General features: G+C 37.3%; 3 protein-coding genes across 3 annotated transcripts in view; 1 reads left to right on the top strand and 2 right to left on the bottom strand.

Moving 5' to 3' along the window:
- Positions 1-1,980, bottom strand: part of LOC133640590 (oocyte zinc finger protein XlCOF6-like) — a 30,125-nt gene extending 28,145 nt beyond the window's left edge. Inside the window, exon 1 of the mRNA XM_062034095.1 lies at positions 1,562-1,980. Coding sequence (XP_061890079.1) covers positions 1,562-1,646 — 85 coding nt within the window. The 5' untranslated portion in view covers positions 1,647-1,980. The remainder of the gene's footprint in view (positions 1-1,561) is intronic.
- The window catches only part of LOC133640585 (oocyte zinc finger protein XlCOF6-like), a 404,169-nt gene that overhangs the window by 212,679 nt on the left and 166,881 nt on the right, over positions 1-24,609 (top strand). The window lies entirely within an intron of this gene.
- LOC133640587 (gastrula zinc finger protein XlCGF57.1-like) overlaps positions 4,009-24,609 on the bottom strand; it is a 173,026-nt gene continuing 152,425 nt past the window's right edge. The window contains exon 5 of the mRNA XM_062034090.1: positions 4,009-5,564. Within this exon, the coding sequence (XP_061890074.1) occupies positions 4,291-5,564 (1,274 nt within the window). The 3' untranslated portion in view covers positions 4,009-4,290. The remainder of the gene's footprint in view (positions 5,565-24,609) is intronic.

Here is a 24,609-nt window from a genome sequence, read left to right as displayed (position 1 = left end):
TGAATGGAGAACTGGGGGTGGGATTAAATAAATTATCTTATTCCCACTCCCTTTCAGGCAAAACTGGACAATAATGCACTATATTAATTTATATTATTATGTCTTGTCAACTTGTACTTCTTTGTCATTGCCTGAAATAAATAAATAAATGAAAAAAAATTAAAGTCGCCACCTCATCACAGGGCCAACACAGATAGACAGACAACATTCACACTCACATTCACATTTAGTGTTGACAGACAACCTATCCCCAGGTGCATGTCTTTGGAGGTGGGAGGAAGCCGGAGTACCCGGGGACAACCCACGCAGTCACGGGGAGCACATGCAAACTCCACACAGAAAGATCCCGAGCCTACTCAGGACTACTCAGGACCTTCGTATTGTACACAGCGGCGTTTTAAAAAGTCATACATTTTACTTTTTGAAACCGATACCGATAATTTCCGATATTACATTTTAAAGCATTTATCGGCCGATAATATCGGAAGTCCGATATTATCTGACATCTCTAATGGAATTCTCTAGAGCAGTGGTTCTCAAATGGGGGTACGCGTATCCCTGGGGGCACTTGAAGGTATGCCAAGTGGTATGTGAGATTTTTTTTAAATATTCTAAAAATAGCAACAATTCAAAAATCCTTTATAAATATATTTATTGAATAATACTTCAACAAAATATGAATGTAAGTTCATAAACTGAACATCAAATCAAGTAGGCTATGCCATTCATTACAATGCAACAATGCAATATTCAGTGTTGACAGCTAGATTTTTTTGTGGACATGTTCCGTAAATATTGATGTTAAAGATTTCTTTTTTTGTGAAGAAATGTTTAGAATTAAGTTCATGAATCCAGATAAATCTCTATTACAATTCCCAAAAAGGGCACTTTAAGTTGATGATTACTTCTATGTGTAGAAATTGAATCACTTTTTATATCTTTTTTTCCAAATAGTTCAAGAGAGACCACTACAAATGAGCAATATTTGCACTGTTATACAATTTAATGAATCAGAAACTGATGACATAGTGCTGTATTTTACTTCTTTATCTCTTTTTTTTCAACCAAAAATGCTTTGCTCTGATTAGGGGGTACTTGAATTTAAAAAATGTTCACAGGGGGTACATCACTGAAAAAAGGTTGAGAACCACTGCTCTAGAGAAAGACTTAAAAAGTTGCAAGAATATCTTTGAATTTAAAAAGAGTTACAAAAAGAGACAACTGGAATTATATCAACTGATTTTTGATTTTGATTGGACGTGTCATTGTGAAAATGCTTAAACGAAATACAAAAAGTATGTTGGAGTTCGGGTGTTGGTGAAGGGAACAGTTATAAAGTCATCTAAAGTAATTTGTGTTAAAAATGGGGCAGATGAATATACGAATAGTATTCTTCCATCTACTCCTTTCTGATCATGGAAATGTATAAGAAACAACAAACAATGAAAGTGCGTATGTATGCATTTTCATGAAAGGAATACAAAGAAATGATGATGAAGTTCATATGTGAGTAAAGGCAGGTGGCCAAATACTTTTGGCAATATAGTGTAAGTAAACAAACCTGTTCTTTGTGACAAAACTTCATATTCTTCGAAAACAGCGTCCAGTAGTTCCTCCTCGTACTCTGCTATCGTTCTTTCGCACATTTTCACACAATCACAACACGTTACACTCACACTTGATCTCTGCTTAGCGATGTGTTTTGATCACTTCCGCCTCTCTTTGTTAGCAGCTAACACGCTAAGCTAACTAGCACGCTAAGCTAACACGAGGAGCGTCAAAGTGCGCTCGGACTAATTTATCCGACACAAACAAATATTAACGAAGTTTGCACTATTAAACAGCATATATGTGTACATGTACGTACGGATTAAGAACAAAGTACTATCATAACCACAATAAGTCTTCTCCGTCGAACGCCAACTTGCCGTTTCTTGGTCTTTTCCGTTCACGCGCAGTGCTGTCAAATCTCGCGAGAAAACCAGGCAACTTTATTTATCATTGTTGTTGTTACTCTTGGGTTCATACCGCCACCCACTGTACTTTACTATGTGGTGTCGGCCATTGGACAGCATTTGGGAAATCCCGTGACGAGTGCTTTTGTGACTTTTACTTTATAAGTAAGTTATAGAGGTATTTTATTTGATAAAGATGTTATTGTTAATAGACCAAAACTCATTAAAAAATGATAAAGGCTTTACCTTGAAATATTCTAAATACAGCAGATCATCTTTTTCAGACAGCTGACTGGAGAACTCTGTGGGCTTTTGGTGGGTGACCACAATATAACACACGTCAAACTTTCCATCTCTAACATTTGACAATTCTTTGCTAAAGTATTTTTTTCCTTTTAGATCAAATTCTAAGTCGATTCCTATTTTCTCTGGAACAAAATCAAAAATAATTATACAAATTGCCTAAAACTTCCACTTGTCCAAAGGCAAACAAAGTTCATTTGAAAAACAGGAATGTACTCTTTAAACATGTTTTTAAGACTTGTTGCGATTGAAGACGACACTTTCTGTGATGGGGACATAGAATCAACCATACATTTATTTGATGAATGCATATAAAGTCAAGTTCTGTGGGATGATGTACGTTATTGGCATTTCCCTAACATTCGAAAAACGTGCCCATGTTTTCTGAAATGTATATTTTGGGGATTATAAGAAAGTGAAAACAATATGAGAATGTTTTAAACACAATAATTGTCACTAGTAGTTTTTTATTTATTCACAAATGAAGATTCTCAAAAACAAATCCCTCAATCATAACCTTCCAGAAATAATTCTTCCATCTTCTTTCAGCGACTGTATATATTTTTCAGATGTGAACCAGTAAATATGAACGAAGAGGGATTTATGTGTACTCAAAAGCAAACGTATGAACACATGTAAAACAAATATGCATATCATATAGAGGAGTTCATCTATGGAATCATTTACGATTAGAAATAAAAAAACATGTAACAATTCCATATCTTTAAAAAAAACTACATAAAAACACTATTATGAATGAGTATAAAGATGAATTAGGAATATCAATACACACAAAGAATGTTTTATTGTATATCTTTTGTACTGTTTACTTTCACCTTTTCAGTCAAATCGTTGCGTTCGTTTTTGAATAAAAGTACAATGTTGTATATTACTGCATATACTTGACTGTAAAAAGCACTAATTTAATTATATATCTAATCTGTAAATGTTACAATCATATTAACAAGATTGTGTTAAACACACAACAATGATGTCACACGTTATATCAATCAATAAAGCGTTATTGAAGACTCTAATGTCCAAGTCGACATACAATCACATACAGTACATAAAATAAAGAAAACACAGTACAAAAGGCATTATCACATAATACTAAAAAACAGTGCTTGTGCATATTCAGTACAAGACATCTAATAAATGAATAAAAGCAGCAATAAAAAAAAAAAATAAAAAAAAAAACATATATATATATATATATATATATCCATCCATCCATCCATCCATTTTTCTACCGCTTGTCCCTTTCAGGGTCGCGGGGGGTGCTGGAGCCTATCTCAGCTGCTATATATATATATATATATATACATATATATATATATATATATATACATATATATATATATATATATATATACATATATATATATATATATATATATATATATATATATATATATATATATATATATATATATATATATATATATATATATATATATATACATATATATATACATATATATATATATATACATATATATATATATATATATATACATACATATATATATACATACATACATATATATGTATATATATATATATATATATATATATATATATATATATATACACATACATATATATATACATATATATATATATATGTATATGTATATATATATATACATATATATATATATACATATATATATATATACTGTATGTATATATATATATATATATATATATATATATATATATATATATATATATATATATATATATATATATATATATACTTTAAAATGCGTCTACACATTCTATAAAAGGCACAGATACCAGTGTTTCCATATACAGGATTGGTACCTAACAGAATTACACCTAGGATTGGTTATCTGTATAATAAGATCATTCTTGGACCCCTGCAGTCTACATATACATTTAAACATCAGTTTAAATGGGCTTTCCGAGCAGGATTCTGAGACAGTCATTATATGTTACATGTGCTGATGTTGTTAGAAAGTCAAAGTTAACAAAGTTTTGACAGTATAATTCAAATCCTGCAACTTCATTTGCTGCTGCTGTTCTCACCAGCACACTTGTGTTTCTTACACTGCTTCCCGTAAGAGAATCTCTCATTACACACACTGCAACTAAACACTTTCTCTCCAGTGTGTGTTCTCATGTGGACTTTTAATTTATATTTTTGTGTATAAACTTTACCACATTCTGAGCAGGAAACTGTTCTCTCTCCAGTGTGTAGTTGCATGTGTTCATCCAAATATGGTTTCCGGGCAAAATGTCTACCACATACTGAACAGGAAAAAGGTTTTTCTCCAGTGTGTGTTGTCATGTGTGCTTTTAATTGGTTTTTTTGTGTAAAGGTTTTACCACAGATTGAACAGGTATTGAGTTTTTCTCCAGTGTGTATTCTCATGTGTCCTTTCAAAGAGTTACGTTGTGCAAAACCTTTCCCACATTCTGAGCAGAAAAAAGGTTTTTCTCCAGTGTGTTTTCGCACATGTGTTATTAGAACACTACGGTATCCAAAGGTTTGGTCACAGTGAGAACATTTAAAGCGTGTATTGTCAGTGTGACATGTCTTATCTTTTTTAAGTTTATCTCCAGTGTGTATTCTCATGTGTCCTTTCAACACGCCCTTTTTACAAAAGCTTTTACCACATTCTGAGCAGGAAAAAGGTTTATCTCCAGTGTGTGTTCTCATGTGTTCTTTCAACATGTCATTTCGTTGAAAGCTTTTACCACATTCTATGCAGGAAAAAGGTTTTTCTCCAGTGTGCGTTCTCATGTGGTCTTTCAGACGACAATGGTATTTAAAGGTTTTGTCGCAGTGAGAACATGTGAAGTGTGTGTTGTCAGTGTGACATGTCTTATCATCTTTAGAGTCTTCATCATCAGTGTCAGGAGAGTGTGACGTTGTGTCCTCACTATCTGATAGTGGAGCTAAGAGCTTGTCTGCTTGTGATCCTCCACAGTGGTCTCCATCAGCTTCTGTTGTCATGTGTTGAGTTGAGCTGCTGCTTGGAGGCTCCGCCTCTCTCTTCTCCTCACTCTCACCTTTGACCTCATCACCTTCACTCTTCACAGGGACACCAGTCACTGGCATCTTGGTGACATCAACCTCCTCCAGTCCTTTAAGATCGTCGCTGTGTTCCTCTTTTTCCTTGTTATTGTGGTGGGGCTGTGACTCCTCCTCTTCATCTTTGATGTGGGGCGGCTTTGGGTCCTCCTCCTCTTTAATATAGGGGGGCTGCGGCTCCTCCTGCTCTATCCTGGAGGTCCACTCCTGCTGCTCAGGGAGAATATGTTCTTCACAGACATCTGCAGGACACAAGAAGACAAACACATGCTTTAGAAAAGTCGAACTTTGCTCAGTCACATGAGATATTGTCCTGCACCGGTGTATGTTCTGATGATGTCCAAGAGGGTCTCATCAGTCACCATGTTGACATTCAAGATGTTATAATCACACTGTACATACGTGAATTACATAAGCAACATAACAAGTTATAAAATTAAAATAAACACAGCAGTAAAACCTTGCATACAAACAAGACAAGACAGAAAAAAATTATTTTGAAAAATTCAGTTTTTATCAAGTATCAAGTGGCCTTGTGGTTAGTGTCCGCCCTGAGACTGGATGGTTGTGAGTTCAGACCCCGGCCCAGTCATACCAGGTCTATAAAAATAGGACCCATTGCCTCCCTCCACTCAGCATCAAGGGTTGGAATTGGGGGTTAAATCACCAAATGATTCCCGAGCGTGGCCATCGCTGCTGCTCACTGCTCCCCTCACTTCCCAGGGGGTGAACATGGGGATGGGTCAAATGCAGAGGATTCTTTCACCACACCATAACATAGCCCATAACAGATGTCCATAAGAAACACCATGTTCAAACATAAGGGTGTCCATATGTGCACTTGGCACCAGGACACCCTAGGCCGTGGTTCCATGATCGACTTTGTAGTTGTGTCATCGGATTTGCGGCCTCGTGTTTTGGACACTCAGGTGAAGAGAGGGGCGGAGCTTTCTACCGATCACCACCTGGTGTTGAGTTGGCTGCGATGGTGGGGGAGGATGCCGGACAGACCTGGCAGGCCCAAACGCATTGTGAGGAACGCATTGTGAGGGTCTGCTGGGAACATCTAGCAGAGTCTCCTGTCAGAGAGAGTTTCAATTCCCGCCTCCGGAAGAACTTTGAACATGTCACGAGGGAGGTGCTGGATATTGAGTCCGAATGGACCATGTTCCGCACCTCTATTGTCGAGGCGGCTGATTGGAGCTCTGGCCGCATGGTAGTTGGTGCCTGTCATGGCGGTAATCCTAGAACCCGCTGGTGGACACCAGCGGTGAGGGATGCCGTCAAGCTGAAGAAAGAGTCCTATCGGGTTCTTTTGGCTCATAGGACTCCGGAGGCAGCGGACAGGTACCGACAGGCCAAGCGGTGTGCGGCTTCAGCGGTCGCGGAGGCAAAAACTCGGACATGGGAGGAGTTCGGGGAAGCCATGGAAAACGACTTCTGGACGGCTCCGAAGCAATTCTGGACCACCATCCACCGCCTCAGGAACGGGAAGCAGTGCACTGTCAACACCGTGTATGGTGAGGTCGGTGTTCTGCTGACCTCGACTGCGGAAGTTGTGGATCGGTGGAGGGAATACTTCGAAGACCTCCTTAATCCCACCAACACGTCTTCTTATGAGGAAGCAGTGCCTGGGGAATCTGTAGTGGGCTCTCCTATTTCTGGGGCTGAGGTTGCCGAGGTAGTTTAAAAGCTCCTCGGTGGCAAGGCCCAGGGGGTGGATGAGATCCGCCGAGAGTTCCTCAAGGCTCTGGATGCTGTGGGGCTGTTTTGGTTGACAAGACTCTGCAACATCGCGTGGACATCGAGGGCGGTACCTCTGGATTGGCAGACCGGGGTGGTGGTTCCTCTCTTTAAGAAGGGGAACCGGAGGGTGTGTTCCAACTATCGTGGGATCACACTCCTCAGCCTTCCCGGTAAGGTCTATTCAGGTGTACTGGAGAGGAGGCTACACCGTATAGTCGAACCTCGGATTCAGGAGGAACAGTGTGGTTTTCGTCCTGGTCGTGGAACTGTGACCAGCTCTACACTCTCGGCAGGGTCCCTGAGGGTGCATGGGAGTTTGCCCAACCAGTCTACATGTGCTTTGTGGACTTGGAGAAGGCATTCGACCGTGTCCCCCGGGAAGTCCTGAGGGGAGTGCTCAGAGAGTATGGGGTATCAGACTGTCTGATTGTGGCGGTCCGCTCCCTGTACGATCAGTGTCAGAGCTTGGTCCGCATTGCCGGCAGTAAGTCGGACACGTTTCCAGTGAGGGTTGGACTCCACCATGGCTGCCCTTTGTCCCCGATTCTGTTCATAACTTTTATGGACAGAATTTCTAGGCGCAGTCAAGGCGCTGAGGGGATCTGGTTTGGTGGCTGCAGGATTAGGTCTCTGCTTTTTGCAGATGATGTGGTCCTGATGGTTTCATCTGGCCAGGATCTTCAGCTCTCACTGGATCGGTTCGCAGCAGAGTGTGAAGTGACTTGGATGAGAATCAGCACCTCCAAGTCTGAGTCCATGGTTCTCGCCCGGAAAAAAAAGCACATTACTCCTGTTTTAGCCGCACTCCACCGGCTGCCTGTCTTTTAGAGTCCATTTTAAAATTATCTTACTCGTTTTTAAATCCTTACGTGGTATTGTCCCACTGTACCTCTCTGAGCTGCTCCACCTCTATGCCCCCACCCGGTCCCTCAGGTCAGCTGATCCTGGAGGCACCCAAACCAAAGCGCAAGCTCAGAGGAGACAGGGTCTTCTCTGTTGCGGGTCTCAAACTCTGGAACGATCTCCCTCTCCATGTGAGACAGGCCCCTTCTTTAGCTACTTTTAAGACCCTTTTTAAAACCCATTTTTATTCCCTGGCTTTTAACCCAGCATGAGACTTTAAACCGTTTTAAACTTTTTTTTAACTGTTTTCAACTTTTTAACTGCTTTTTATCTAACAAATTGTTCTTTGGGTAATTTGTATTTGCTTTTTCAATGTGTGTTTTACTTCTGTTTTAAATGTTATTTTTTAGTCTGTCCTTTGCCTGTATTTCTTTGTGGTGTACAGCCCTTTGTTATTCAACTGTGATTGTTTTTAAAGGGCTTTATAAATAAAGTTGGTATGGTATGGTATGGTATACAGTATATCCACTTTTAGTCATAACTGTGGTACCTGGATGAACATGTGTCACAAACATTGTATTAGATGATATGTGGATGTTGTGCTTACTCGGACTGTGATGAAGCTGTGAGGACTCAGGTGGTTTGTCTTCATGGTCTTCAGTCTTCACAGAGACAACAGTCAGTGGAAACTTGGTGAGATCAGCCTCCTCCTGCCCTAGAAGACACTCTTCCTCCTGAGTGATCCACACTTCCTCCTCTTCCTCTTTAATGTGGGGGGGCTGCTGGTCTGTTGGGTAAATAAGTAGATAAGATTAAGTGGCAATAAAAGTAGTTCTTAACTAACACAGTAAACACAATGGGTGTTTTTCTTTGTGTTGTGTCAACCGGTTGTAACTAAACATCCAATAAAAACATGGGAAAGAGTTTATTTTGTCCCGGCCATAAGCCATTTTAAGGACGAGCCAGCATTGATCAAAACATTCCTAAAGACCAAATTAGAACTTTATAAACCACTGGTGTAAAGTGAGTAACCATTTTTTTCTGTACACTTGTCAACCTACTACACACCTTACCTCTCTAACTTTGACCTTGTAATGGTATAGTCCTAACCATTAGTTAAATAGCATGAAAAAAAAAATCTCAAAAATGCTTAAAACCATTCATAACTTCTTTTTGTAAAAAAATCAAACCGGTTTCTCCTCTTTTAAGAGGTTTTGTTGGCTGGGCCAAAATGAACTCTTACCAAAACATGTTTTACTATGTGGTGTTTTTATGGAGTATCTCCATCAGCAATTCCTCTTTAGAGCACAGCTCCCATTCACTTGGAGACCATCTACGACACGCTGAAGGAAAGTCAGTCACTTTTATGTTCTTTTCATAAATCAAGTGTTGACTACTTTACTTATTGAAAGATGATTGACAATACATGTTTACTTTCACTTATTGATGCATGTGGGTCAGAATCAGGAAGTGAAATTAGCCATGAAACTATAAATTATATATATTGCAGACGACACAAATATATTCTACAGTAGTGATGACTATAATGAGCTCATAAATACAGTAAACACAGAACTAAACATAGTAAAAAAATGGATGGACACAAAAAAATTATCTTTGAATATAAATAAAACTAAGATAGTGATTTTTGGAAATCGCAACATAACGTCTGGACAGAAAATAAGTATTGATGGTACCCAAATTGAAATCGTAAATGAGAATACATTTTTGGGAGTAATAATTGATAGTAAACTATCATGGAAACCTCATGTCAGACACATTAATACAAAAATCTCCAAAAGCCTCTCAATTATAAACAAAGCAAAACCATACCTCAATGAAAATGCACTCCGTACTCTATACTGCACCTTGGTACTCCCATACCTTACATACTGTGTTGAAGTATGGGGGAATACTTACCACAACACAATTCATCCTCTGATCATATTACAGAAAAGAGCAGTGCGGATCATTCACAACGTTGGTTATTTAGAACATACTCATAATCTGTTAATGCAATCAAAGTTGCTCAAATTTGATGACCTTGTTAAATATAATACATTAATAATCTTATATAAAGCTTTTAACAAATATTGCCACCTAATCTACAATGTTTTTTTATAAGACGAGTGCAGGCTCATAACTTGAGAGGCTATGGATATTTCTTATTGCCGAGAGCTCAAACCACTCGTAAACGTTTTTGTGTGTCTGTATGCGGAGTAAAACTACGGAACGAACTGGACTTACAACACAAGCAATGCCAAACTATTAATCGATTTAAACTATTATACAAACATGGGGTCTGGTTCAAATATAGAGATGAGGGTCTTTAGATTGACCTGCTGCTGTACTCTGTCTCAAAGTGTTAACATGCTCAATGTTTCCTTACCATTATTGCTGTTGTCTATTACCATTATTGCTATGTTGTCTATTACCATTATTGTTATGTTGTCTATTACCATTGTTGGTATATTCATTATTCCTACATTGTTGATACAAATTATTGTTACAGTGTAATCATTATTGTTACCTGTGGTAATGCCACTATGATACAACATCTGTATTATAATCCTTGAACAAAGTAAGAGTGAAACTCATGTGAATAATCACTGAATGGAGAACTGGGGGTGGGATTAAATAAGTTATCTTCTTCCCACTCCCTTTCAGGCAAAACTGGACAATAATGCACTATATTAATTTATATTATTATGTCTTGTCAACGTGTACTTCTTTGTCATTGCCTGAAATAAATAAATAAATGAAAAAAAATTAAAGTCGCCACCTCATCACAGGGCCAACACAGATAGACAGACAACATTCACACTCACATTCACATTTAGTGTTGCCAGACAACCTATCCCCAGGTGCATGTCTTTGGAGGTGGGAGGAAGCCGGAGTACCCGGGGACAACCCACGCAGTCACGGGGAGCACATGCAAACTCCACACAGAAAGTTCCCGAGCCCGGGATTGAACTCAGTACTACTCAGGACCTTCGTATTGTGGGGCAGATGCACTAACCACTCTTCCACTGTGCTGCCTTTCTCCCAAAATGTGTTTGTCATTCTTGTTTGGTGTGGGTTCACAGTGTGCTGCATATTTGTAACAGTGTTAAAGTTGTTTATACGGCCACCCTCAGTGTGACCTGTATGGCTGTTGACCAAGTATGAATTGCATTCACTTGTGTGTGTGTGAAAAGCCGTAGATATTATGTGACTGGGACGGCACGCAAAGGCAGTGCCTTTACGGTTTATTGGCGCGCTGTACTTCTCCTTACGTCCGTGTACACAGCGGCGTTTTAAAAAGTCATAAATTTTACTTTTTGAAACCGATACCGATAATTTCCGATATTACATTTTAAAGCATTTATCGGCCGATAATATCGGAAGTCCGATATTATCTGACATCTCTAATGGAATTCTCTAGAGCAGTGGTTCTCAAATGGGGGTACGCGTACCCCTGGGGGCACTTGAAGGTATGCCAAGTGGTACGTGAGATTTTTTTTTAAATATTCTAAAAATAGCAACAATTCAAAAATCCTTTATAAATATATTTATTGAATAATACTTCAACAAAATATGAATGTAAGTTCATAAACTGAACATCAAATCAAGTAGGCTATGCCATTCATTACAATGCAACAATGCAATATTCAGTGTTGACAGCTAGATTTTTTGTGGACATGTTCCGTAAATATTGATGTTAAAGATTTATTTTTTTGTGAAGAAATGTTTAGAATTATGAATCCAGATGGATCTCTACTACAATCCCAAAAAAGGGCACTTTAAGTTGATGATTACTTCTATGTGTAGAAATCTTTATTTATAATTGAATCACTTGTTTATTTTTCGACAAGTTTTTAGTTATTTTTATATATTTTTTTCCAAATAGTTCAAGAAAGACCACTACAAATGAGCAATGTTTTGCACTGTTATACAATTTAATGAATCAGAAACTGATGACATAGTGCTGTATTTTACTTATTTATCTCTTTTTTTCAACCAAAAATGCTTTGCTCTGATTAGGGGGTACTTGAATTAAAAAAATGTTCACAGGGGGTACATCACTGAAAAAAGGTTAAGAACCACTGCTCTAGAGAAAGACTTAAAAAGTTGCAAGAATATCTTTGAATTTAAAAAGAGTTACAAAAAGAGACAACTGGAATTATATCAAACTGATTTTTGATTTTGATTGGACGTGTCATTGTTAAAATGCTTAGACGAAAATTAAAAAGTATGTTGGAGTTCGGCTGTTGGTGGAGGGAACAGTCATAAAGTCATCTAAAATAATTTGTGTTAAAAAGGGGGCAGATGAATATAAGAATAGTATTCTTCCATCTGCTCCTTTCTGATCATGGAAATGTATAAGAAACAACAAACAATGAAAGTGCGTATGTATGCATTTTCATGAAAGGAATACAAAGAAATGATGATGAAGTTCATATGTGAGTAAAGGCAGGTGGCCAAATACTTTTAGCAATATAGTGTAAGTAAACAAACCTGTTCTTTGTGACAAAACATCATATTCTTCGAAAACAGCGTCCGGTAGTTCCTCCTCGTACTCTGCTATCGTTCTTTCGCACATTTTCACACAATCACAACACGTTACACTCACACTTGATCTCTGCTTAGCGATGTGTTTTGATCACTTCCGCCTCTCTTTGTTAGCAGCTAACACGCTAAGCTAACTAGCACGCTAAGCTAAGCTAACACGAGGAGCGTCAAGGTGCGCTCAGACTAATTTATCCGACACAAACAAATATTAACGAAGTTTGCACTATTAAACAGCATATATGTGTACATGTACGTACGGATTAAGAACAAAGTACTATCATAACCACAATAAGTCTTCTCCGTCGAACGCCATCTTGCCGTTTCCTGGTCTTTTCCGTTCACGCGCAGTGCTGTCAAATCTCGCGAGAAAACCAGGCAACTTTATTTATCATTGTTGTTGTTACTCTTGGGTTCATACCGCCACCCACTGTACTTTACTATGTGGTGTCGGCCATTGGGCAGCATTTGGGAAATCCCGTGACGAGTGTTTTTGTGACTTTTACTTTATAAGTAAGTTGTAGTGGTATTTTATTTGATAAAGATGTTATTGTTAATAGACCAAAACTAATTTTTTTTAAAATTATAAAGGTTTTACTTTGAAATATTCTAAATACAGCAGATCATCTTTTTCAGACAGCTGACTGGAGAACTCTGTGGGCTTTTGGTGGGTGACCACAATATAACACACGTCAAACTTTTCAACTCTAACATTTGACAATTCTTTGCTAAAGTCTTTTTTTTCCCTTTCAGATCAAATTCTAACTCGATTCCTATTTTCTCTGGAACAAAATCAAAAATAATTATACAAATTGCCTAAAACTTCCATTTGTCGAAAGGCAAACAAAGTTCATTTGAAAAACAGGAATGTACTCTTTAAACATGTTTTTAAGACTTGTTGCGATTGAAGACGACACTTTCTGTGATGGGGACATAGAATCAACCATACATTTATTTGATGAATGCATATAAAGTCAAGTTCTGTGGGATGATGTACGTTATTGGCATTTCCCTAACATTTGAAACGTGCCCATGTTTTCTGAAATGTATATTTTGGGGATTATAAGAAAGTGAAAACAATATGAGAATGTTTTAAACACAATAATTGTCACTGGTAGTTTTTTATTTATTCACAAATGAAGATTCTCAAAAACAAACCCCTCAATCATAACCTTCCAGAAAGAATTCTGCCATCTTCTTTTAGCTACTGTATATATTTTTCAGATGTGAACCAGTAAATATGAACGAAGAGGGATACTATGTGTACTCAAAAGCAAAGGTATGAACACATGTAAAACAAATATGTATATCATATAGAGGAGTTCATCTATGGAATCATTTACGATTAGAAATTAAAAAAATAATGTAACAATTCATTATCTTAAAAAATATCTAATCTGTAAATGTTAGAATCATATTAACAAGATTGTGTTACACAACAATTATGTCACACGTTACATCAATCAATCAAGCGTTATTGCAGACTCTAATGTCCAAGTAGACATACAATCACATACAGTACATAAAATAAACAAAATACAGTACAAAAGGCATTATCACATAATATTAAAAAACAGTGCTTGTGCATATGTCGTAGAATTTCTGACCTTTTGACCTATATTTCTTGTCTTTTAAGAATGTCCGCTCATTTTCAATTATCTTCTATTTTGTGCCATTGAATGGACCAGTTGTGGGACAAAGGTGAATATGGAGTTATGCCAACCTGTCTACAGAATGTTTAGATTTTCCAAATATGACTAAGAGATACAAGGTTGTTTTGGAACAGACAAAACCAAAACAGAACAATCATGACGCACTCGATAAGGAACAATGACGCACAAGAGACATATAAAAAATGGCAGAAGACCGGAACTCAGGAGTGATTTTGGCTTGTGTGTGTCTTGTTTACTCCGGAGTAACATGTGGTCTGTCTGCACGGCCAACTTAATTCAACCTGCTCTTCTGATAATGGGTAAATACATTTGTTGTACTAAACTACTTTTGTTGCCTGTTTAAGCTTCGGACAATCCACTACACAAATTGGCGTCACGAACAGGATGGTTTAGAAGCTACAGGTCGACAGCCGCTCCCGCTCTCTCTGTCAGGCAGACAGTGTGTTGCACGCGCGCATGCAAGGTAAGCGTTTTGCTTAAAGTGTAAACATTTTCTGCCTGGAGAGAGCCGGATCGATAAGACTAATTGCTGAATCTATTTTTGATAAAAGATAGGTTTAGTCAGGTTCTCCAAAAACAACCTGGAATGGGGTTAATTATGGTTGGATTGAGTTGTTTTATATGTGATCATTTGTCTGTGTGTTTGTTGAAAACTTGTGATTTCTTGTTTTTAACATAAGGGGATTGTTGATAGAATTTTGGTGGTTTGGAGTGTAGAAGCATAGACGATGTGAGATGAAACATTTCTTTTAACCTCTTCATCCTCTGTCGTTGTTGGCAGAGGATGCTTTTTTCTGCAAGTACATTAGGTTAGCCGGAGTTGGACACAGCGAAATTTAAGGCAAGGTTGGCTAACTGGTGTGACATTTGGCCCACACAAATGTATGACGTCTATGAAGGTCCTACGTATATGTCTATGTGGAAGCTGCAGCCGGGTAAAAAGCCTGATATAAGGTGATCGTTCAGTGACTCCGGTAAAGGAGATCAACTGAGCCAAGTTGTCACGAATTTGGAAATTTGCTGCAGTATAGATGGATAGAGTTAAGGGCTCCATATGGTAGAGCCTTGGTGAAACTATATGGACTGACCAGACACGATGTACTGTAGGATTGGTGGGTGATTCCTGGTGATTCTACAGCGCCTTAGGCCGGTTATCCGTGTTGGTCAGGAAGGAAAAGCAGGGTTTGCTCCGCTAAACGGGTAAATCGCCGTTATATGAGTAAGAATGACCTCCGTGTGTGTGTTATGAGACGGCCGATTCCACAAAAGCATGCGTGCATTAGTTGTTTATATTGGTCCGGACCAGGGGGGCGTGGGTTGTGGGATAAAAATGTGTGTTTTTTAAATTTATATATATATATATCTGCGTATTGTAATAACATTTGTGTAGCACCTGGTTTCTTATCTGTTTTAATTCCCCTCTGAAAAAATCAACCTCTCCCCTCACGCTTTTTTCGCACCTACGCTGATCTGCAAGAGCTGGGAAATTGTCCAAAATGTGTGTGCTTGTGACGAAATAGACAAAGTTATGTACAGAAAACATATGAGTGAATGATCCATCCATACAATTATCTTCTTCCGCTTATCAAGAGGTTGGATCACGGAGGCAGCAGCCTAAGCTAAGCTTTGGCGCTGCGAGCAAATTCCAGTCATTTGAATTTGTTTTTAACTATACTGGTGATTGTGACTGTGCGATATTACAGTTGTTTTACACACTGAGATTTTGAGTACGGAAAAAAGGCTCTCGCTCGCTGGTAAATTCTCTGTGTGTGAGTGCGTGTGTGACGGATTAAAAAAAAAAAAAAAAAAAAAGGAGTCTCAGCTGGGAGACATTTTGAGATAAGAGTGTGTCAGAAGTGGCGAGGCTGTGTGAGTGTCAGCTGTACGAGGCATTGGTTCGAAGAGGAGTGACACTGTTAGCATTGAGGTAGGTTTAAAGAATAAATAAATAAATAAATAAAAAACTATATATATATATATATATATAGTGGACAGCTGTACTCAATCTGAAGAGAAGGCTGACAGGTTGGTTTTGATAATAGGAAAAATAAAATAAATACAATAAAATAAACATTTAAATATCAATACATACATTTGGACTGGGACATTGAAGCATTGTTAAATTCATTAGTCATTAATTATGTGTGTAATATACTGTATTGAACAGCCTTGCTGCTTATCTGATCCATCCAGTTCCTGTGTGGAAGTTGAGACAAACACACACACACACACACACGCAGATCATAGAGTAGGACACACTGTAACTTTGAATTAAGTTATACAACAAATAATTGATTATACATTGACATTTTAATTTTTTTAGGAATAAACACACAATAAAATAAAAGTTAAATTTATATTCTAATATATCTAAGGGCATCTGTGCAAACTGTGAAACAAGTAGTCTAAAGAAGTACAGATAAGAGTCGCCATTGTCAAAACAAAACGTAGAGAAGCGTTAAACAAATTCTAATCAGAAGGAAGACAGACCAAAATATGAGAACTTAAGTAAACAGACAGCAAGTAAACCAGAAATAATAATGTAAATAAATAACAAAGAAAGCAAATTTCTATGTGACATTGGTGCATGTAGAATTACATGTAGAGAATAAAACTAAAAGGAAATAACTGTCTGCAAGATGAGCATGACGTCATGAATTGTGCTCGGGTTAGTAATAGATAGATAGATAGACAGATAGCACGTTATTGATTCCTTCAGGAGAGTTCCCTCAGGAAGAAGAAGTAAAAAGTAAACAGTAACTAATAAGGGTATAAATGGAAACAAAATAGAAAAATATTACAAGGAGAATAAAAATAGAACAGTAAAATAAGAGAAACTAGGCATTAACGACCATGATATAAAAAAGTATTGCACTGTTATTGTTTTGCATTCCCTGTCATCCTAGCCCCCCCAAAGAGGAGTTGTACAGTCTAATGATGTATGAGACAAAGGATTTTTTATAGGCTAAACCAGTAGTTCTCAAAGGAGGATATGGTGTTTCCGCCCGGACAAAAAAGGGGGGTACTTGAAGGTATGCCAAGGAGTACCTGAGATTTTAAATATTTTAAAATAGCGACAATTCAAAATCCTTTATAAATATAATTATAGAAGAATAATTCTTCAACAAAATAAATATTTAGAATTAAGTTCACGAGCCCAGATGGATCTCTATTACAATATCCAAAGAAGGTTGATGATTGATTATATGTATAGAAATTTTGATTATAATTTAATCACTTGTTTAATTTTTAAAACGTTTTAGTTATTCTTATATATATATTTTTTTTGTCCAAATAAGTCAAGTAAGACCACAACAAATGAGCAATATGGTGCACTGTTATACAATTTAATAAATCAGAAAATGATGACATTATGCTGTATTTTATTTCTTTATTTTACTGGAAAAAAAGGTTGAAAACCACTGCCCTAAATCATATCTAAAGCTACAATTATTTTATAAGACTGATTATTTTGGATTATTGTGTTTGTATTGTGAGAGAAGGAGAGAAAGCGAGAGAGAGAGGAAGAGAGAGCAGGTGAAAAAACAGAATGAGGGTGAAGAGGATGGTTTGAGAAAATATGGGAAAAGGATGTTTATAACCTTACGTTATGTGAATGGTTTCTAGGAGAACAGAAAATAGAAACATTGTGTGAAGTGTAAGGAAGAGATGGATACAGGATGTTGTTTGTAAAGGAAAACGAAAGTGAAGAAAAGATGAGAAAGTGACAAATGAAGGTATTCGTAAATGGTATGCTGTTGATTGTGGTTAGCTGCAAGTATGTTTAATTGTTTGTTTGTTTAGTTGTTTGAGTGAAAGGGGAAGAAATCAATAGGAATAATTACATGCAAAATGGAATAAAACTATGAGTGCGATAGATAATGAATGAATAGATGAAATAGGTTTATTTTGGTCATATAATCAACCATCAACCAATTTGTGTGAGCAGTTTAACAGTAAATTAGACATATTAACAATCATACACATTTACACACAGAAAAGAAAAGAAAAAGAATGACCGAAAAAAGAATAGGCGGAAGCCAAAGATTATATTGGCCTATGATATACATTTACTGAACATTAAATTACCTGGAACATCAACGTTAAAAGATGAAAGTAATTGTTACTATATTTTATAATGTTCAAAAAACTTTACTTTTCAAGGGTCTCCAAAACCATAACAAAAAACTACATGTGTTCAGCTCATCACTGAGGATGGTACATCATTTAACTCCTAAAACTGAAATACATTTGTGTTTTATTTTATTTTACTTGACCTATTTCAAAAATCAATATCCCCCGTAAATGATAGTTTTCTCCTCATAATGTAAATAAGCTAAGAATACAAACTGGAAGGCTGTTGTTCTTTACTTGGAAACATAATTGCCATTGTTTTAAAATTAAATTATCTGAACATTTAACACATTATGACTGAAAAATGGATTGGTATGATCATAACAATAAGTGAAGTGAAGTGAATTACATTTATATAGCGCTTTTTCTCAAGTGACTCAAAGCGCTTTACATTGTGAAACCCAATATCTAAGTTACATTTAAACCAGTGTGGGTGGCACTGGGAGCAGGTGGGTAAAGTGTCTTGCCCAAGGACACAACGGCAGTGACTAGGATGGCGGAAGCAGGGATCGAACCTGCAACCCTCAAGTTGCTGGCACGGCCGCTCTACCAACCGAGCTATACCGTCTAATAATGCTTTGTGTAATATTGAAATGAGCCTGTTAAGTTTAAGTATTGGGTCTATATTTCTTCTATAAACATTTCCCCAAACTTCAAAACAATATTACATATGGAAAAATAAATGAATAATATAACATGTGCAGACATTTCTTATTCAGCATGTGTTTTACTTTATACCGAATAGCAATGGATTTGGATATTTTTCTTTAATATGTTCAATATGTGGCTTCCAACATATTTATGATCAATTATTATTCTCAAGAAGTTAGTTCATATACTCTGTCAAGTTACTCTTTCTGGTAAAGATTTAGTCTTATTAAGTTCTACATATTGAGATCTATTACTTAAAATAACTACTTAACCACTGTTGTGAAACACTTTTAATTTATGGGAGTATTGGGATAGGATTGAGGAAGATGTCTGCTGTGGTGGTGGTTAGTTTGGAAATTAATTTAATACAAGTAACTTTAAAGTGCAGTCTGACATTTTAGTTTGGAGTAATTTATAGTTTTATTTAGACATTGCAGTACACCATACCATGCGCCCGGGAATCATTTTTGGTGATTTGGCTCCCAAAATTTTTTGTGGTCTTTGGTATAACTCGGCCGGGGTTTTGAACTTGCGACCTGCCGATCTCAGGGCGGACAATCTAACCACTAGGCCACTGAGATGAAGGAGGCAAACCAAATCTCAACAGCTTTCAGTTAGCTACAGATTTTGAGAGTATAATGCGAATAACTATAACTTTACAACTGTTTGCTGTGAATAGTGTTGAATAATAATTACAAATAACAGCCTACATTAATAAATAGAATAAGAGCCGATATGTAAAGTGTTAAAAAGAGGAGAAGTGTGATTAAGCCTGGCGCTTAGAGCATGGCCTTGTGTGTTTGTTGTGACTAAGTTGGATAACCAGTCGGAGACAGGCAAGGCAAGGCGGGGCAGCTTTGTTTGTGTGGCGTTTTTCCAGGAAAGGGCAGACTCAAAGTGCTTCACAGACAACAAAGTGAAATGAAAGAAAATAAAAGCAAAATTAAAATGCAGACAATAAAAATAAAAACAGTGCGGACGTTAAAAGTTAAAAGATTAAATGATTTAGCTGAAAGATAAGGAGAAACGTGAATACATACATTCTTTTGTTTTGGAGAATATCACGCACAGCGGGAGGTCAGAGTGCAAGCATGACAGCTTGCTCGCGCCTACTGATAGACAAATGATAGTTTAAATTAACTCATAATCTTTAAGTGAATTAAAAGGGTACTTAAATACACATGAAGTAGTACGTATAATCTTTGAATTAAGGTTATTGATTAGCAATTAATGGGATAGTTAAGACTGTAATTTTAAAACGTGATATGCAAAATTGAACTAACCGAGAGGATATGAAAACGATGGGTGTACATGTTTTGAGTTCCAAATTCTGGAGGAAAAAACCTCAACAAAACGTAAAACCATACAGACGGACTTGGGTGGTAGCCACGGTTGTGCTAGGTCAAGCGAGGGTGGAAAGGATATGCAGCAGGGGGACTGCCAACTTCTCTGAACAAGACAAGCTCCAAAGTTGTAGCCAGAACATGCTCACAAAAAATACAGGTGTGACAGCAGGACGAACAGCAGGATACAAACAGACCCCTGCTGGACATAAGTGTCAACGGACAATGTTCAACACAATCTTTGAAGCATTCCTTTGTGGTCAACCTGCACACACCTTGTAATGACCTGCTTACGAACTGTGCCCTGACAATTCAATACCGCACAAAAGGAACTTTCTGATGTTGCCTGACAGCACGACATCAGCTGACAACTACTGGGGACGCCTCCCAGGAACGAGTGGAAGACGGGGACTGCTCCAACTGTCCTAGCACTGGCTGACTGAGGTGCGTCCGTGTGCCCTGCCACCCAAACCGCCAAAGTGTATGATCACCAATTAGACGACTCATAATAGGAGCCTGTTGACTCTTATATATGGTGGGACTCAAGGTATGGCCGCTCATGTGAACTATCCTTACAACAATTAGAATGGTGTAAGATGGACAACTAATGACCCACATTGTTCCTTTGCTCTCTGTCCTGCCTACGAAACCAAACATGTAGGTCAAATGATAAAACAGGGCGTAGCTGCCGCTGATTGAACCGATACGCTAATACCACATTTTCAATTATTTCGGTTGTCTGCTAAAAACATAGCTATTGGTTGCAATTTGGACATTCCTGCTGTAGGCTATAAAGAGCTAGCAGCTACACAACAGCTGAGCTAAAACAAAATTTAAGCATATCAAATAATTGTAGTTGCTTATTACATACACAAAGTCGCAGAGAGACAGAAGTCTGTAGAAAGTAATCAGTAACAAACGTGTCCGCATTATTAAACTTTCTACCACAGGAAACATACTGAACAAATACAGCAGTTACTGTCAGACTCTAATCTGGGATACCTTGTCTGTCAGAGACATGGTTAAAACCCACAACAACTTTCGTTCTAATTAATGTCCCGGGGTACAAGATTACAGAAAAGACTGATCGAGTGACAAAGGGGGGAGGAATTATGATTTATGAAAGGGAAAACATTAAAAGTACATCAATTTGAGTATGTTGAATTAAAATCACATTTTCCTCAGAAATGTATTTCAAGGTAATTGTAGTATACCGACCGACCACAGCTAAAGACATTTTTCTTGATTCATTTTCAGACATCCTCAAACAGCATAGTATGACAGAATTGAACGTCGTGGGGGACGTTAATCTGGACTGGTTAAATAAAACACGTAGAAAGAAACTTAAGGATATTATAAACGGCTTCTATATGATACAAATGATAAGCAGCCCTACTAGAATTACAATTGGATGACAAAAATCAAAGAGAACATCTGTAAATACACAAATACAAAACCAGAAAGAAGAGTGTAAAATAAAAATACCATTGGATTCTAATAAAGACATGAGGACTCAGCTCTCATAAGAGCAATTATAACAGGTCTAAATACAGATCGTATGATTTTAAAAGTTTTGAGGAACAAAGTTACAATGTTTATGCGGAAGACTAAGGCTGACTTTCATTTAGAATTAATCAAAGCTGCAAAAGGGAACATTAGAAAGTTATGGAAAACCAGATACAAACTTACGGAAAGAGAGCAAACAAGAAACAACACTATAACATTAAATATCAATGGCGCTACTATCGCAGACAGTCTGGACATAAGTAATAATTTTAATGAACATTTCATCCAGTCTGTACAAACCCTAAATAAAAAGTCCCTCAAAATCAGTGCAAATAATTGTCATTTATTTAGGATGGACTAATTTTAGAATTAACAAATGAAACAAAGTTAAACAAAATCTTCCCTGCATTATCAGACTCACGATCTAGAGATATATATATGGGCTGGACACTATCTTCCTAAAAACATATAAGGATTGTATTATTGCTCGTATAACAACGATTGATAAATGAATCAATAACGGAAAACACTTTCCCTACCACGTCGAGAAACTGCTACTATGATTAAATCCATAAAGCAGGAAATAAAGAAGACCAGAACATGTACAGACCAATTAGCCTTCTCCACGTTATAACAAAAGGAATAGAAAATTTGAAGTTAAAAAGTGGCTTTGGAGCAATCAAGGCTGCTCACACGGTCACTAAGAGGGGCATTATGTTGACACATCAATTTAAAGGCCTACTGAAATGAATTTTTTTTATTTAAACGGGGATAGCAGATCTATTCTATGTGTCATACTTGATCATTTCGCGATATTGCCATATTTTTGCTGAAAGGATTTAGTATAGAACAACGACGATAAAGATTGCAACTTTTGGTATCTGATAAAAAAAAGGCTTGCCCCTACCGGAAGTAGCGTGACGTAGTCAGTTGAACATATATGCAAAGTTCCCTATTGTTTACAATGATGGCCGCATGAAGTGAGAGAGATTCGGACCGAGAAAGCGACAATTTCCCCATTAATTTGAGCGAGGATGAAAGATTTGTGGATGAGTAAAGTGCAAGTGAAGGACTAGTGGGGAGTTGAAGCTATTCAGATAGGGAAGATGCTGTGAGAGCCGGGGGTGACCTGATATTCAGCTGGGAATGACTACAACAGTAAATAAACACAAGACATATATATACTCTATTAGCCACAACACAACCAGGCTTATATTTAATATGCCACAAATTAATCCTGCATAAAAACACCTACGTGTTTGTTATGCTAGCTCCTAGCTCCTCTGCTAGCTCCATAGAACACGCCAATACAATTCAAACACCTGATCAACACACACAATCACTCAGCCCAAAAGACCGTTCACCTAACCCAAGGTTCATAAAGCTCATATATTTTTAAAAAGTTACGTACGTGACGCGCACGTACGGTCAAGCTATCAAATGTTTAGCAGCCAAGGCTGCATACTCACGGTACCTGGTATTCAGCTGGGGATGACTAAAACAGTAAATAAACACAATACATATATTTACTCTATTAGCCACAACACAACCAGGCTTATATTTAATATGCCACAAATTAATCCTGCATAAAAACACATACGTGTTTGTTATGCTAGCTCCTAGCTCCTATGCTAACTCCTATCTCCATAGAACACGCCAATACAATTCAAACACCTGATCAACACACACAACCACTCAGCCCAAAAGACCGTTCACCTAACCCAAGGTTCATAAAGCTTATATATTTAAAAAAAGTTACGTACATACGCAAAAAAAAGCTGCGCACATACGGTCAAGCGATCAAATGTTTAGAAGCCAAAGCTGCATACTCACAGTAGCACGTATGCGTCTTTGTCATCCAAATCAAAGTAATCCTGGTGAGAGTCTGTGTTGTCCCAGTTCTCTACAGGCGTCTGTGTATCGAAGTCAAAAGTCCTCCTGGTTAGAGTCTCTGTTATCCGAGTTCTTCCATCTTGACTGCATCTTTCGGGAATGTAAACAAAGAAGCGCCGGCTGTGTACTGTTGTTGCTGACTACGTTCGAAAAATACGTCCATTTCGCACCGACAACTTTCTTCTTTGCTTGCTCAGCTTCTTTCTCCATAATGCAATGAACATGATTGCAACAGATTCACGAACACAGATGTCCAGAATACTGTGGAATTATGAAATGAAAACAGAGCTTTTTCGTATTGGCTTCAATGTGGAAGGCATACCCGTGTTCCCCGGGCTACGTCACGCGCATACGTCATCCTCAGAGGCGTTTCGAACCGGAAGTTTAGCGGCAAATTTAAAATGTCACTTTATAAGTTAACCCGGCCGTATTGGCATGTGTTATAATGTTAAGATTTCATCATTGATATATAAACTATCAGACTGCGTGGTCGGTAGTAGTGGGTTTCAGTAGGCCTTTAATGAGTATTATATTTATCTATGAGAGCATTTTTGTTGTAAATTTTGAGGTATGGCTGTTAAAATCTTGGTTGTTGTTACGAATGATGACAGATGTGAACAAGAGCATGTATTGTCTTTGTGTGATGATGTAAATAAGGTGTGGTTGTATTGTATATTAAGAATGTGTCCATGAAGGGGCATTTGGTGACTTTTCTTAAAATTGATTACATGCTACAGTATGATTATTTTTGATTAATTATTGATAATTATGAATGTATATATAAATTATGATTAATTAGTGTCATAATTTTATTGCTTTAATTTTTGGATCCCTTTAATTCAGGTAGCCAGGGACTGCAGATGGAAAGTAGCTATTTAGATATAATCTGGTACAGAACATATTTGTTTCTGAACTTAATGTTTCTGTGCATTGTCCCATCATAGATAGAC

This window comes from Entelurus aequoreus, linkage group LG23 (genome assembly GCF_033978785.1).
Source record: "Entelurus aequoreus isolate RoL-2023_Sb linkage group LG23, RoL_Eaeq_v1.1, whole genome shotgun sequence".
NCBI classification, from domain to species: domain Eukaryota; kingdom Metazoa; phylum Chordata; class Actinopteri; order Syngnathiformes; family Syngnathidae; genus Entelurus; species Entelurus aequoreus.
The sequence above is the reverse complement of the archived record's forward strand: the minus strand, read 5'-3'. Positions and strand labels throughout refer to the sequence as shown.